The sequence below is a fragment of the Lissotriton helveticus genome, chromosome 7 (assembly GCF_964261635.1).
Source record: "Lissotriton helveticus chromosome 7, aLisHel1.1, whole genome shotgun sequence".
In the NCBI taxonomy this organism is placed as follows: domain Eukaryota; kingdom Metazoa; phylum Chordata; class Amphibia; order Caudata; family Salamandridae; genus Lissotriton; species Lissotriton helveticus.
In genome coordinates, this window is record NC_136068.1 from 9,111,034 (window position 1) to 9,126,387 (window position 15,354).

General features: G+C 46.5%; 1 protein-coding gene across 4 annotated transcripts in view; it reads left to right on the forward strand.

The window, feature by feature from the left end:
- Positions 1-15,354, forward strand: part of LOC144766566 (uncharacterized) — an 844,102-nt gene that overhangs the window by 334,365 nt on the left and 494,383 nt on the right. For 3 of the 4 annotated variants that reach the window (XM_078650371.1, XM_078650370.1, XM_078650369.1), the window contains exon 6: positions 12,779-12,823. The exons of the other annotated variant lie outside the window; for it this stretch is intronic. In XM_078650371.1, the coding sequence (XP_078506497.1) occupies positions 12,779-12,823 (45 nt within the window). The remainder of the gene's footprint in view (positions 1-12,778; positions 12,824-15,354) is intronic. 4 annotated transcript variants of the gene reach the window in all.

The window sequence follows — 15,354 nt, forward strand, 5'->3', positions numbered from 1 at the left end:
ATGGCTGTAATGCCAGAAACCGGTCCTCGGAAGCTTGTTTCCGGTCCAGGGAGGGCATGGCTTGGCAGTTCGGGCTGGACTGTTCCCATGAGGCACAGGGTCAGACTGATTTTCATATAGCCATGTCTGAACTGGGGTGGCAGAGTGGGCTAAAGAACGGTGATAAATTAAACCCAGATCTTTTGACTGGGTGTGAGTGTTTGATTAGTCCAGATGCTCCGTCCATTACCACCCCCTTTTGTACTGCTTTTGGCCGCCATAAGTGTGGCAGGGTATGCTCAGACGTGAGTCCCTTGCTCACTTTGCCACTGGATTTAAGCAAGCCGGGCTGTAGACGGCTGTAATGCCAGAAACCGGTCCTCGGAAGCTTGTTTCCGGTCAATGGAGCGCATGGCTTGGCAGTTCGGGCTGGACTGTTCCCATGAGGCACAGGGTCAGACTGATTTGTATATAGCCATGTCTGAACTGGGGTGGCAGAGTGGGCTAAAGAACGGTGATGGATTAAACCCAGATCTTTTGACTGGGTGTGAGTGTTTGATTGGTTCAGATGCTCCGTCCATTACCACCCCCTTTTGTACCACTCCAGTGGCATGGAGAGCACGGGACCCATGTCCCGGAATACCCGGTGGATAGATTTTGGCCCAGACCTCTGTACTGGGGTGAATGATTGACATTGTTCAACATTCTGTCCATCAATTGTTCTCTGTGCATTTGTCAGCCCTAGTGGGACGGGTACGCCCAGACATGGGCCCTTTGCTCTCCATGCCACTGGAGTCAAGCTAGCCTGGCTGATGAGGGGCGATACCCGGAAACCGGTCCTAGGATGCAAAGGCCAAGGCCAATTTGAATGGGAAATCTTGGAAACAGTGCTGAAGGTAACTTAATTGCTCACTAACATAACAACATGTAGATTTGTAAAGCGAACATTCACCACTACGGGTATCTTGGCACTGAATACCAGATGTTTGTTGTTACCCAACTCAATGGTACGCATTTTATCAACCTCAGGCGAATAAAAGCTGAGTGTGTCGGGGTGAGCCTCAGCTAGGACTACCAGTGCAAGGGGTTCGCTCATCTCTGCACAAGTCCTTGGACCAATAGAATAGAAGTTGGCACGGAAACTGGAATATAAAACAAAGCTTTATTATTAAACCTCATGAGGTGGAACTACATTCACAAAATACCCTCCGGTAGTGTATGAAGTAGCACACTGAACAGAAGGAACATGGTCCTTTTATACCCACACAGGGGCTCAGAAGAAGTTGGTGCAAGTACAGAAGAGAAGAGTTACATACATAAAAGGACATACAGAAATACACAGTCAACAGAAGGGAGGAGCTAGCCGCTTGCTAATTCTGGTAGAGGCAAACTGACAGTTACAAACTAAGAACAAATGTATGGACAGTTACAGTTCCTTCTGCGCATGTGCAGAGCAGCAGAGCCTAAATATAGCCAGTCTCTAAGCAGAGTACAAGGGTAAACAACAGCAAGGAAGGACAGAGCACATGGTGAGCACATGACAGACAAGATGGCTGCCACATACAAGATGGCTTCAGCTAAATGCTAACCCCGATCGCTGCCAAATTACAACAGACGAACCTTTTATCATTTGCTAAAGACATTCGGTCATTTGGGGTAATCTTGATTCACATCTTGTACATCTATTAACATAATTTCACCAAGGACCAACTGACCACCGCCCTCGCACTGAGACCACCCGCCGACCCCACCGACCCAAACACCGCCGCGACCAACCTCAAACAGTGGATCATCGACTGCGCCGAAATCCTCGCCCCTCTGAAGACCTCCACAACCAACCACACCAACAAGAAAGCCGCCTGGTTCACCAAAGACCTCCGGATATCCAAGCGCACCTGTCGGAAGCTGGAGAAGTAATGGCTCCACGACCGAACACCAGACAGCCACACATCCCAGAAGAACGCCACCCGCAGACACCACCAACTCTTCAGGACCGCTAAGAGGACCGCCATCAAGGACCGCTTAGACAACAACGCACACAACACCAAAGAACTCTCCAACCCCAGCTCCAACACCAACGACAACCCTCCATCACAAGACCAGTGCCACTCCCTAGCCGCCTTCTGTGACCGCAAGATCACCGACATCTACGATAGCTTCAACTCCCACACCCCCGCATCCACCACCGAGTCCACCACCCCTGCGACCACCACCCGCACCAGCCGCCTGACCGCCTGGTCCAGCGACGAAGACACCATCAAAATCATGAACTCCATCCACTCCGGATCCCCATCTGACCCCTGCCCTCACCACGTCTTCAACAAAGCCAGCACAACCATCGCGCCCCACCTACGAAAAACAATCAATAGTTCCTTCGAGACAGTAACTTTCCCGGAAAGCTGGAAGCATGCCGAGATCAACGCCCTTCTGAAGGAGCCCAAAGCGGACCCCAAGGACCTCAAGAACTTCTGCCCTATTTCCCTGCTCCCGTTCCCAGCAAAAGTGACAGAGAAGATTGTCAACAAACAGCTAACCCGCTACCTCAAAGACAACAACATCATGGACCCCTCCCAATCCGATTTTCGCAGCAACCACAGCACCGAGACCGCCCTCATTGCCGCCACTGACGACATCAGGATCCTGATGGACAAAGGAGAAACAGCCGCTATCATCCTCCTGGACCTATCAGCAGCCTTTGACACAGTCTGCCACCGTACCCTATCAGCACGCCTCCATGATGCCAGAATTGAAGAGAAGGCCCTGGCCTGGACCACATCCTTCCTCTCCGGCAGAACCCAGAGCGTCCGCCTCCCACCCTTCCACTCGAAACCCACCCAGATCATCTGCGGCGTCCCACAGGGATCCTCCCTCAGCCCGACGCTGTTCAATATCTACATGGCACCGCTCGCCCATGTCGCACGACAACATAGCCTCAACATCATCTCCTACGCCGATGACACCCAGCTGATCATATCCCTCACCGAAGACCCCCACACCGCCAAAGCCAACCTCCACAGAGGAATGAAGGCCGTAGCCGACTGGCTGAGGGACAGCAGACTGAAGATGAACTCAGACAAGACGGAGGTCCTCATTCTCGGACCAACCCCATCAGCCTAGGACGACTCTTGGTGGCCCACTTTGCTAGGCACAGCCCCGGAACCCACAGACCACGCACGCAACCTGGGGGTCATCCTCGACTCCACCCTCTCCATGACCAGGCAAGTCAACGCCATCTCCGCATCCTGCTTCAACACCCTCGGCATGCTCCGCAGGATCTTCAAATGGATCCCTCCCGACACAAGGAAAATCGTCACCCAGGCCCTCATCACCAGCAGACTCGACTACGGGAACGCCCTCTACTCAGGAACAACAACCAAGCTCCTGAGACGACTCCAACGAATCCAGAATGCCTCGGCACGACTGATCCTCGACATCCCCCGACGCAGCCACATCACCCCCCACCTGAGAGGCCTGCACTGGCTCCCCGTCAAGAGGATCACCTTCAAACTCCTTCACACAAAACCCTACACAACGCCGGACCCACATACCTCAACAACTGTCTCAGCTTCCACACCCCCACCCAAAACCTCCGCTCAGCCAATCTCGCCCTCGCCACAGTACCCCGTATCCGGAAAACCACCGCCGGTGGCAGATCCTTCTCCTACCTTGCCGCCAGGACCTGGGACGCTCTCCCCACCAGCCTACGACAGACGCAGGACCTGCTGGCCTTCAGAAGACTCCTCAAGGCCTGGCTCTTCGATCAGTAGTGGGCCCCCTCCCCCCCCCCAGCGCCTTGAGACCCTCACGGGTATGTAGCGCACTTTATAAATGCAGTGATTGATTGATTGATTGATCATTTCGGTAAACTCTTTATTTAGCATACGTTGGTTTTTTACTTCTGCAACATTTCGCTTGGCAGGTGTACAGGCAGTATTGCAAATGGAGCAAAGCATTGGACCACATTGTATACATACACAGCATGTAAATAGTGTTACTAGTATTACACATAGGATGGTCAATAGCTTCCAGCCCCAAGTGGCAAAGAGTTTCCAAAGCCAGCTGGCAAAAGTCCGGGTGCCAGTCTCTGAGGGAATTTCATCAGTAATCTTATGTAGTTTAGAGATTGCATCAAACACTGAAGGTGAGTGATCAGGAATGTAGATACAGCAACTACTACCGATGATGCAACATGCACCACCTCGATCAACCAAAATCACATCTAGAAGCATACGATTTTGGAGTGCTACAATCCTCGTAACTTGCAGCTCTTCTGTAATGTTCCCAAGTGCCATAGCTGTCTGATTGATACCAGCTTCTACAACACGAGTCAATCGTCTTCTCTTTCTGCTGTTTAATGCAGCACTCACAATGAAAAACAAGCCCAAATTGAAATCAACGTATTGTTTCAAGGTGGTGTAAGTCTGGTCCACCTCATCAATGCTTGTTGTCCTCTTATATCTGTTCTTAGAGATATCGTTGTATAATTTGAAGTCTCTATGATACGATGCAGGTGCCAGAAACACAGGGGGCAACAAAAAGGACACGTAACATACTTCAGACCATCCAACAGGTAGTAGGTAATATCCCTTGTTACCGCAGACAAAGTAGGTATTATGTGTGGATATAAAACTGCTGTTATGGACACCTTCAATAGTCAGAACTACAGTACACTCACTTCTCCCCACTGGAATTCTCCCAACACTGCTTATACACAAGTCTGCTTTAGCTCTAGTAACAGAAATCACAAATGGTCCATTGTTCCTAATAGTTCTCATGTTTGGGAAAACATATGGCGTAGAAATATTCTCAGGTCGATACTCCTCCCATTCCCATTTAGTCCCTTCGGCCAGGAGATTGCCATTCTCATCTGGGCAGCACACTTTATTGAGATGATACTTAATTTGTCCTACTGAAGCACTTGAGATGTTAGCCCTTTTAGAAGCAAACAAAAGTGCAAACCAAGCTTGGCAAGAACCATTATGCGAGAAAGGAAGAGGAATACAAGGTGTTCCTCTCTTCTTCTAGTGAGCAGGTGTCATCCCACACACCCAGCAGTCAGTAGTATTTGTAGCATTGTGAGTGTGATGCAACATCTGAATATACGTATTGTTCAAATAGGATTGTCAATGCTTTTGCTCATGGTATGGAAGCGTAAAGCAATGATGTTCAGCTGGTACTGGAGTAGTGGCGATCAGAAGCTGTCGAGCAGGAGCCACTTTCTCAACAAACCAAGCTGTCACTGCTACAGCTACCATAGCAACAACATATCCTACAGCACAAATGATATTTGTATTACAGATCTTAGCAACAGCTGATCTCCCTGCAGACATGATCACTTCATCATTGAATCAATCTTTGGAGCTCTAATGTCCTGGGAAGCCGTTGGTGTCTTCACTGAGGGTCAAGACGGGTGTCACTATAAAGGACTGATCCCCCCCTTGCCACATCAGCACTCCGTTTCACAAACCCAGGATGGTAGCTAGCCAGTCTTTTTCAACAATGCAGACTTTTTCCTTCGTCTCAGTTGGTATCGGGATACTCCAGGAATCGTGTGGTCCGGAAAGACTTCCTCAGATTTGTCAGGTGAAATAGCTTGCCCTTTCTCTGTGTTCAAAATCTCTCGATGGTCGGTCAACACAGTGGGTTCCACCAAGGTAGGCAACACTCGCTTGCAGTGAGTGCTGTGGATCCAGTTCTTCCTGTTCGTCACTCGAACCGCTGTCCTCGTAGCTAGGAGCACCTGCTCCGGACCTCGCCACCTGGGCTCCAAAATGTTCGACCTCTCGAAGACCTTGACCATTACGTGGTCACTGGGTTGGAATTCATGGGCCTCACCTGTGGACCTGTCAGGAAGAGCTTCTCAAACCTGTTGATGAATAGAAATCAAACTGTCAGTCAACTGTGATAAGTAGTCACTCATCAGAATGCATGGTACGTCATGTATGGGGCGTGGCTTAGGGACTCTCCAAATGTTCATCGTTCTCCCAAATACCACCTCATATGGTGTAAGTCCAGATCGTGAATGTGGCATTGATATAATGGACAACAATGCCAAAGGCAACACATCAGGCCATTTCAAAGACGTGGAAGCCTGTATTTTCACTAGTTTCAACGTCAGAGTAGCATTATACCTTTCCACTAGTCCTGCTGATTGAGGGTGGAAGACTGCATGGAACTTCTGTTTGATCCCTAATCCTTTCAGGACATACTCAACAACTTGCCCAATAAAATGAGGTCCGTTGTCACTCTACAAAAGTTTGCAAACACCAAATCTAGGGAAGAACTCTTTTAAACGCACCTTTGCTGTTGTGAGAGCTGTATTATCCTTTGTGGGGTATGCCTCTATCCATTTACTGAAGGCACATACCACCACTAAGACATACTTTAAGTTATTGCAACGTTCAAGTTGGATATAATCCATTTGCAAAACTTAAAAAGGTGCCGTTGGTGTAGCAAACCCTCTTCTAGGAGTTTGTGTCCCTTTACCAGGATTGTACTGCCAACAAATCAAACAGGACTGTAGTGTCTTTTTAGCTGTGCCGGCAATTTCTGGATGCTCCCAAACTTGCGTAAGCAATTTCGTTATTGCTGAGGCTCCAACCTGTGCCGGCCCATGTGCCATATGAACCATAGGCTGTAAATAGGATACAGGCAGTTTCCATTTGTCCATCTCTTTATTTCGCCAACAACCCTCATCATCCAACATTCCCTCTTTAGACCATTGTTCAAGCTCCTCCACAGAAGAAGATTTCTGTAAGTCTAACACTTCTTGTCTAGCATCATGCTAATGTTCAGCTTGTGACTTCACTACATACATAGATGTAGTACTTTGCTGCATTGCAGTCTCACGGGCTACGCGATCTGCAAAGGCGTGCCTTGTCCTGTCTTGTCAGTCACTTTCTTGTGTGCCCTACACTTAACAATAGCAATTTTCTTCGGATATGTTAGCGCAGTCAAAAGATTATGCACTAGTTCTCCATGCATTATCTGCATTCCGTGGGATGTAAGAAAGCCTCTTTCCTTTCAGAGTAGGCCAAAATCATGGGCCACTACAAAAGCATAGCGGCTATCTGTATAGATGTTCACACACAAATCAGTACTAAGTTCACACGCCTGTGTCAAAGCTATTAGCTCAGCTGCTTGAGCTGACTTCTGTGGTATACGAGCTGTCTCAACTACTGTCTGAAGTGTCGTAATTGCATATGCAGCTGAGATCGTGCCATCTGTTAACTTCAAACAAGACCCATCAACCCACAGTTCCCCATCTACCTCTGAAAGGGGCGTATCTTGTAAATCGACGCAACCCTTTGTCTGTTCCTCAGTAAGAAATATACAATCATGCGACTCCTGTGACTGAGGCTGAGTCGCTGGATATGGCAACAAAGTAGCTGGGTTCAGGGTCGCACATCTCTTTAGGGTAAGGGGCCAACAATGTCAAGTCGTGTCCTGTCAAACGAACACTAGTCAAGTGTTGCGTCTTAGTCTGGTTCAAAAGTGCATCGACCGCATGGGGTACTAGCACCAACAATTTGTGTGACAAAACTATCCCTTCATTCTGATGTATAGACACAGCTGCTGCTGTAACTGAGCGAAAGCACCCAGGCAATGCACGAGCAACGGGATCAAGAACAGCTGCAAAATATGCACAGGGACACTGCTTGTCACCGTGTGTCTGTACTAAAACTGACAATGCACACCCATCTTTCTCGTGTACATAAAGTGTAAAAGCCTTCATATAATGTGGAGTGCCTAACACTGGTGCAGAGCAAAGAGCTTGACGTAACTGATGAAAAGCATGTGTGAAAAGCCTAATATCCATTGCTTACAAAAAGAAGTAAGACCGATAAATGCACGGACATCTTTCTGAGTAGAAGGTACTGGTGTGTCTAAAATTGCTTGAATGCGATCTGGTGTAAGTGCACGCCCCTCCTTAGACAGAAGGTGACCTAAGTAGGTAACCTTCGGTCTACAATATTGTAATTTCCTCCGTCACACTTTGTGGTGGTGTGCAGCAAGAAAGGAAAGCAAAGACAAAGTACATTTTTCACACTGTTCAGGGGTATCGGCTGCCAACAAGATGTCATCGACATATTGTATGAGAGCCACTCCTTTAGGCAAAGTAAAGGAATCAAGTTGTCTTTTCAATGCTTGGCTGTAAATACTAGGACTCTCAGTATACCCTTGAGGAATTCTACAAAATCTGTATGATCGATTATTCAAAGTGAAACCGAACACATATCAGCTATCAGGATGAATAGGAATCAAAAAGAAGGCATTCTTTAGGTCAATTACAGTGAATGTAGTTGCTGTCGGAGGAACCAAAGTAAGAAGTGTCGTTATGTCTGAAACCACTGGGTATAGTGGCACCACAATCTTGTTAACTTCTCGTAAATCAATGATGAATCTGTAAATCCTAGTGTCAGTATCTTTTTTCAAAATGAGAAGAATAGGACTGTTGCAAATGTTATAAGGAACTTCTTCCACAACCCCCACTTCAATTAAATCATGGACAACGTACAAGTGCTTCTTCACCTTCTTGAGAAATTTTGTATTGAGGCAAGCGCGGCAATGAAGCGCCCTTCTTGACACTAATATGTACTGGTGGAATAACCATTTGCTCTACATTGGTGTCTGAAGTAGCCCACAAAGTACTAGGGAGTGAAGCTAATGCAATGTCTTCTTTCACAAGATAAGATCTCTCAATTATAGGGTAGTTGTCATTCAAAATAACACATACATCTTCTGTAGAACATCGTATCGTAGCACTGAAATACTTGAGCATATCAAGACCCACAATATTGTCCAGTGTGTTCGGAGAAAGAAAAATGGACATCGAGCAGTGAATTTGTCAACATGAAATGCAAGTGGTTGTAACAATGGGCTAAGGGAAGGTGCTCCATCGAAACCTATTGATGTAATGGTTAAGCCAGACAGGGGAGCCTTTGGAACCAATTGTTTAGATAAGGTGCTACAAGTGGCTCCTGTATCAACTAAAAACTGATCAGTAGTACCCAAAACATGTGCTGTAATATAGGGATCCTTTTGATCTACTGGAACTTCAACTGATACCTTACCCCAAGGCAATCCTAGGCATAAGTAGAATCTTTCAAATCAGACAGCAAATAATCAGACATTTGATATTGGTTCCGTCTATCAAACGTGTTAAACCCATTCTGTCCACGCATATTAGTATCAAACCAAGCACGGTCTTCCGTGCTTCATCTAGGCCCTGAATATCCTGCACCATTTCTCATTTGTCCCTGTCCAAGTGGATACTGATGAGCACGCAATACCGGACAATCGGCAGCCCAATGTCCACATTTCTTACAGTACGCACACTAGTCAGAAGACAAAGTCGAACGAACAATAGGAGAAAAAGATGGACCGTAAGACCCACGTCCACCTCTATCATTACCTCTAGAAGGCGAACCATAAACCTGAGCCAACATAACCTTCGTTTTTCACTCCTTAGTCTTTTTATCCTCATTACCCTTCGCTTCTAATTCCTGATGTTCATAATACTGAGCCATAGTCAAAAGAGAAACTGGAGAAGAGGTGGTCCATGTACTCTCACTGGCCTTTAGGCGACTAGCTATTCCTGGCAACAGGTTGGCGACATATTTATCAACAAACAGATGCCTGCCCGTGTCATCTGTCAATGAATGCCGCCTCAAAACGAGTAAAGAAGTCAGAAACCGATTCATATGTATTTTGCTTACAAGATGCTAATACAATCCAGTCTATCTTTTTAGAGGGAATAATCGTCTTTAACTTAACCAATATAGCTGAGAGAAGATCTAAAATTAACTGACATGGTTTCTGTGTAGGTTCACTTTCTACGTCCATTTGTTCTAATTCTTTCCATAACGCCCCAAAAGCTGCACGATCATCAACTTCACAAACAGTTCTCCCCATCTCAGGAGGTAATATTAATCTGAAGAACATATCGATATCAGGCAAAGTCATGGTACAAGAACTAATGGCCCCCTCAACTTCCTCATAAAAAGCGGCTGGATTTTTCCACAGATAAGGCAATGCAGTTTTAAGGGCCATAACATCCGCTCTATTCCAAGGAGTGTAAACCCAATTATAAATAAAATAACCCTTTGCATCAGTGGAATCCTTATTATCATCTGTTCCTGCACCCCTAGGAGGGACATACAAATGTGCGGCTCCCCGCATAGGTTTCGCATGTACTACCGCAATCTTATCTGTTTCAGAGGTAGAAGCCTGTGTCACGCTGGTCAGCTATGTTTGTGCAGCTGCGTCTGCTGCGTTTTTCTCATCTCGTAAATGGACCGCATGCATCAGCACGTAGTTTAACCAAAAGTCTGATTGAGTCAGCCAGCTGAGAAAAGACAAAAAGTCCATCACGCAAATGCTTACAGTCATCTACTATATCATCGGGCTCCAACTCATCAGAATATTTCCTAAACCGCTCAAGGACTTCTGCGGCAAATACTTTGGTAAAATATATTTGCTCCCTTTCCTGCCAGTTTTTCATGTTATCTATACATTCAGAATCAGAAGCAGTACTACGAACTGCTTTGCGAGCAGAGGATCTAAGCTCAGACGCACGCTCAGTGGTCAACATAGAACGGGTTTCCCATGCTTTCTCCTGCTCTATAGAAGAGTCCTCATCCGCATCACGAGGAGCAGAAGGAAAAGTATACGGAGGCGGAGAACGATATAACAACAGGGAATCATCTTGTGGTTTGTTAAGAATCGGATAAACGGGTTGCCTAACAGCGTATTGGCCAGTTACCTGCAAATGACGCTCTCTATCTTCCCTTTCTTTTATTTCCTTAATTTCTTTATTTTTCAATTCTAATGTTTTTGCATGGATATTTTTCCGTAATTCTTTTTCGGGCAAGGCTTACTCTCGTTTCATTTGCTCACGCACTTCGTTCTCCCACATTCATACACAGTCAAACATATCTTGCCTAGTCTTTCTCTTAAACATACATTGTTCCACATACTGAATATTTCGTAAATCAAATGACCCATGCATGGGCCAACACAACTCAGGATCCTTACTAGTGTATTTATTCCATAACGTGCTGTACATTATAGAAGAAATACCATGTTTAATATCCATATCCCTATTAGACATCCCTTCCGGGGGGCGGTTGTGTCTCATTAAGTCTCAAACGGGTACCACCACAAAAGCAATAATAATAATAATAATAATCCACATTTGTAAAGCGCACCACCACCCGTAAGGGTCTCTAGGCGCTGGGGGCCGTCTGGAAGATTAAGCAAGCTATAGTCACATGGTGCTGGGCTAATCTGCCGCCGGTGCCGGGGATCGAACCGTGATCCCCAGATTCCGGAGTCAGTCGCCCTAGCCGCGGTGTCACACCGCGGCGCAACACATTCTACGAAGTGTGCTAGAAACAGGCATGCAAAAAATAGTCCAATATATGCAGTATTATACGCAAAGTAGCACTTAAATCACGTTGTGCCGTTCAAATCTTATTCAAAGTAGAGCAAATTCTCCTCATTAGCTGCCTATATAAATTGCAATTTATATATTCCAAATCCCAAATTCCAAATTGGCCAATACATATACAAAACCAACAGTAAGCAGCATCAAACGAACTTACCAATCCCTGGTATCAAACCAACAGCAAGTGTCACATCAAAACAACCCTTACCAGTCCCTGGTGTCCAAATTCCAACTGCCAAGTTCTTGAATCGACCAAATGGTCACTGCACGGCGAATCAACAGAAAAGATCTCATTCTAGGACTGGCACCACCTGGAGGGTCAGATCAGAAAGAGAGGAAAAGCACCGTAGTTGCCAAGACGCGGGTCTCCTCGGGCAGTGATCGTACACAGTGAGATTCCAATCCTTCGTTTCGACGACTCCTTCGGGCATCCGATTCGCCGATGAGCCCCACTGGTTGGGCGCTAATTTGTCAGGGTGAGCCTCAGCTAGGCCTACCAGTGCTAGGGGTTCGCCGTTCTCTGCACAAGTCCTTGGACCAATAGAATAGAAGTTGGCACGGAAACTGGAATATAAAACAAATCTTTATTATTAAACCTCATGAGGTGGAACTACATTCACAAAACACCCTCCGGTAGTGTATGAAGTAGCACACTGAACAGAAGGAACATGGTCCTTTTATACCCACACAGGGGCTCAGAAGAAGGTGGTGCAAGTACAGAAGAGAAGAGTTACATACAGAAAAGGTCATACAGAAATACACAGTCAACAGTAGGGAGGAGCTAGCAGCTTGCTAATTCTGGTAGAGGCAACCTGACCGTTACAAACTAAGAACAGATGTGTGGACAGTTAAAGTTCCTTCTGCGCATGTGCAGAGTAGCAGAGCCTAAATATAGCCAGTCTCTAAGCAGAGTACATGGGTAAGCAACAGCAAGGAAGCACAGAGCACTTGGCGAGCACATGGCAGACAAAATGGCTACCGAATACAAGATGGCTTCAGCTAAATGCTAACCCCGATCGCTGCCAAATTACAAGTGGACACGCCGGGATTTGAACCTGTGACCATGTGGTCGAACACAGGCCCTTGCTGTAGACACATTGGTCCACTGAACCACCAGACCCAGTTGACCACAGTATCAATCAGATGATTTTCACCCTCTCTGTGGCCCAGGCCTAAAAGAAACGCAGTGGGGTATAACATTATAGAGACTCCAGTCCAATATGTAATAGTTCTGGAAAAAAATTCATTTTTGTGTCTGGTTGTAGCCGGTTTTATTTCTGCTTTATGTTAGAGTAGATGTATTGTTCCAATTTTATTTAGATAACTGTACATTTTTATTTTAATTATCAGATGACGCCGTGTCTCAGGAGCCTTCATTGGACCCACGACATTAAGGTACGCAGACCACAACGTTCTTTAGCATAAACACAGCAGTTGCACAGGACAGATCCATCTTCACCTGGACCTCTGAAGAGAGTGAATGAAGGTGTAATATCAACAATAAGTTACCACGATACATGTGAAGGAAGGAAGCAAAGAAAGGTTTTTGTTGCGGGCAATTCTTATAGGAATCTTAGGGCCCCATCCATCAACTTAAAAACCGTTTGCAAACGGGCACATTTGCAGAATCTGCCCCTTCCTTTGCGACCGGTATTTTTGCATTTGGGATGCATCATCCCAAATGCAAAAATCGCGATTTAAGGAATCCTTAAATGCAATGCATTAAACAATCAATCTGAAGTTGATGGTCATTTTCGATTTCTTCAAAGTCACATGTTACACACACACATGGCCTTGGTGCATGTGTGTATGCAACATGTGGTTAAATTGTAATTTCAGGGGTGCGACAGGGTATCCTTTAGGAACCCTTGCATCCTTGAAATTGCATGCACAATTTGCGAGTACCTATTGGGTATTGCGCATGCATTTCCCATTCATTCCTTTGGGCCTCTGGGCAATAGTGAGTCTTTAATTGCGATTCCTTAATAATCGCAAATAGATAATCGCTATTGTTTATGTTGATGCATGGGCCCCTTAGTTACAGAACAGAAAGTCACAAATAAAAATTTGGCGACATCATAGCAATATGAAGTTAATGGCTTAGTGCAGGGCAGCGGCAAAATTGCGCTTGCAAAGACATGGAGGTGCAGGAAAAATAGCTCACCTGGAAAAAATGTAAAAAGGTGAAAAAACCTCATAAACCTTCCAGAGAAATTCCGCACAGCTCGTTTTTCAAAACTGAGGCAAAATGCTAAAGATAATACTTGCACATTGGTCATAAAGCCTAGTTACGGCAGACAATATGGGGCATATGTAAATGTGTTGTATTTGTAAAGCGCACGGCTGCCCACGCGACGGGGCGTCCCGGCGCTGCACTCATACCGCTGTGGAACCCTTCCTGGCTTTTCCATGTGAAATGTCCACTCCTGGGCACCCCCAAGGTGAAGCCAGGCATCCAAGCGCTGCTGGGGCCGTTGTGGAGATTAAGAAAGCTATTGCCCAGAGTCACAGAGTGGGACCCATGATTAGAATAGGCACCGAGGCGAGAATTATCAGGTCCAGGGAGATTGAGTCCAAGAGCCGCCGAGGCAGGAATTGAACCCTGGTCCCGGGCCAGACCTCTGCATCAGGGTCTGCCGCTCTAACCATTGAGCCATGCTTCTCCACTATATCTCTCATACTTTCAGCAGTGCAATGAAGCAAACTACCTTGCTGTGCTACGCTGCATGAAAGGGCAGGAATTCACTGTATTTAACATCAAATGGTGCATTCCTGTCCTTTCCTTGCGCTGGTGCACTTGCACCAAGGTGCCCAATGCAGGCACACTTGCACCAAGGTTCCCAATGCAGGCACACTTGCAACAAGGTGCCCAATGTAGGCACACTTCCACCAAGGTGCCCAATGCAGGCACACTTGCACCAAGGGGCCCAATGCAGGCACACTTGCACCAAGGTGCCCAATGCAGGCACACTTGCACCAAGGTGCCCAATGCAGGCACACTTGCACCAGGTGCCCAATGCAGGCACACTTGCACCAAGGTGCCCAATGCAGGCACACTTGCACCAAGGGGCCCAATGCAGGCACACTTGCACCAAGGTGCCCAATGCAGGCACACTTGCAGCAAGGTGCCCAATGCAGGCACACTTGCACCAAGGTGCCCAATGCAGGCACACTTGCACCAGGTGCAAGGTTGCCTGCCTTGCAAGCAGGATTGTTTTGTACAGAAAGGGGCACCTTCTGGCGCAAAAAATTCAAATAATGAAGAGAAATATTTTTATTTCCCTTGTGGAGGCTTTGTATTTTGACGCATTCTCAAGTCAACCATTAATGGCAAATTTGAGAATGTGCCAAAATCCACAGGTGGATGCATTGGAACACCCAAGCTTCACCCATTGAATGCCTCCCTGGGGCAGAGTAAAGCAAGGCAATGATTTGAAAAGCCTTACGTTACTCCAGATCTATCAAGCCATGCAGGACCTCGCAGGGTAGCCTTGCATGGCTTGATAAATCTGACTTTAGTGTTGTGTCATCCTTGCACCCCCCTGCGCGGCACAAGGGCAACATGGCACTATGAAAAATAAGGGCCTAGGCATTTAGGGAAGATTTGTTTTTGGTCACAGAGCTTCCAGTGTGGGAGCATGAGGAAAATCCAAAAATATTTTGGAAAAGATGAAAGTATTCTATGTTGTGGTTTCCAAATAACACCAGATGCTGGCAGCATTATTGATTTCCTCTATGGCCACAGATTATGATGCAATGTCTTTAGGACCATAGAAGATAGCTCACTCAATAGCTCACATAATTTCCACGCCGGCCCCCAGGACCTTCAGACCCATAGGGGTGAGTAGTTTGCACTTTACAAATACCGTATTGATTTACCTTCGCACTCCCTGTATAACACCACCTAAGCACCACATAGAAGTTAC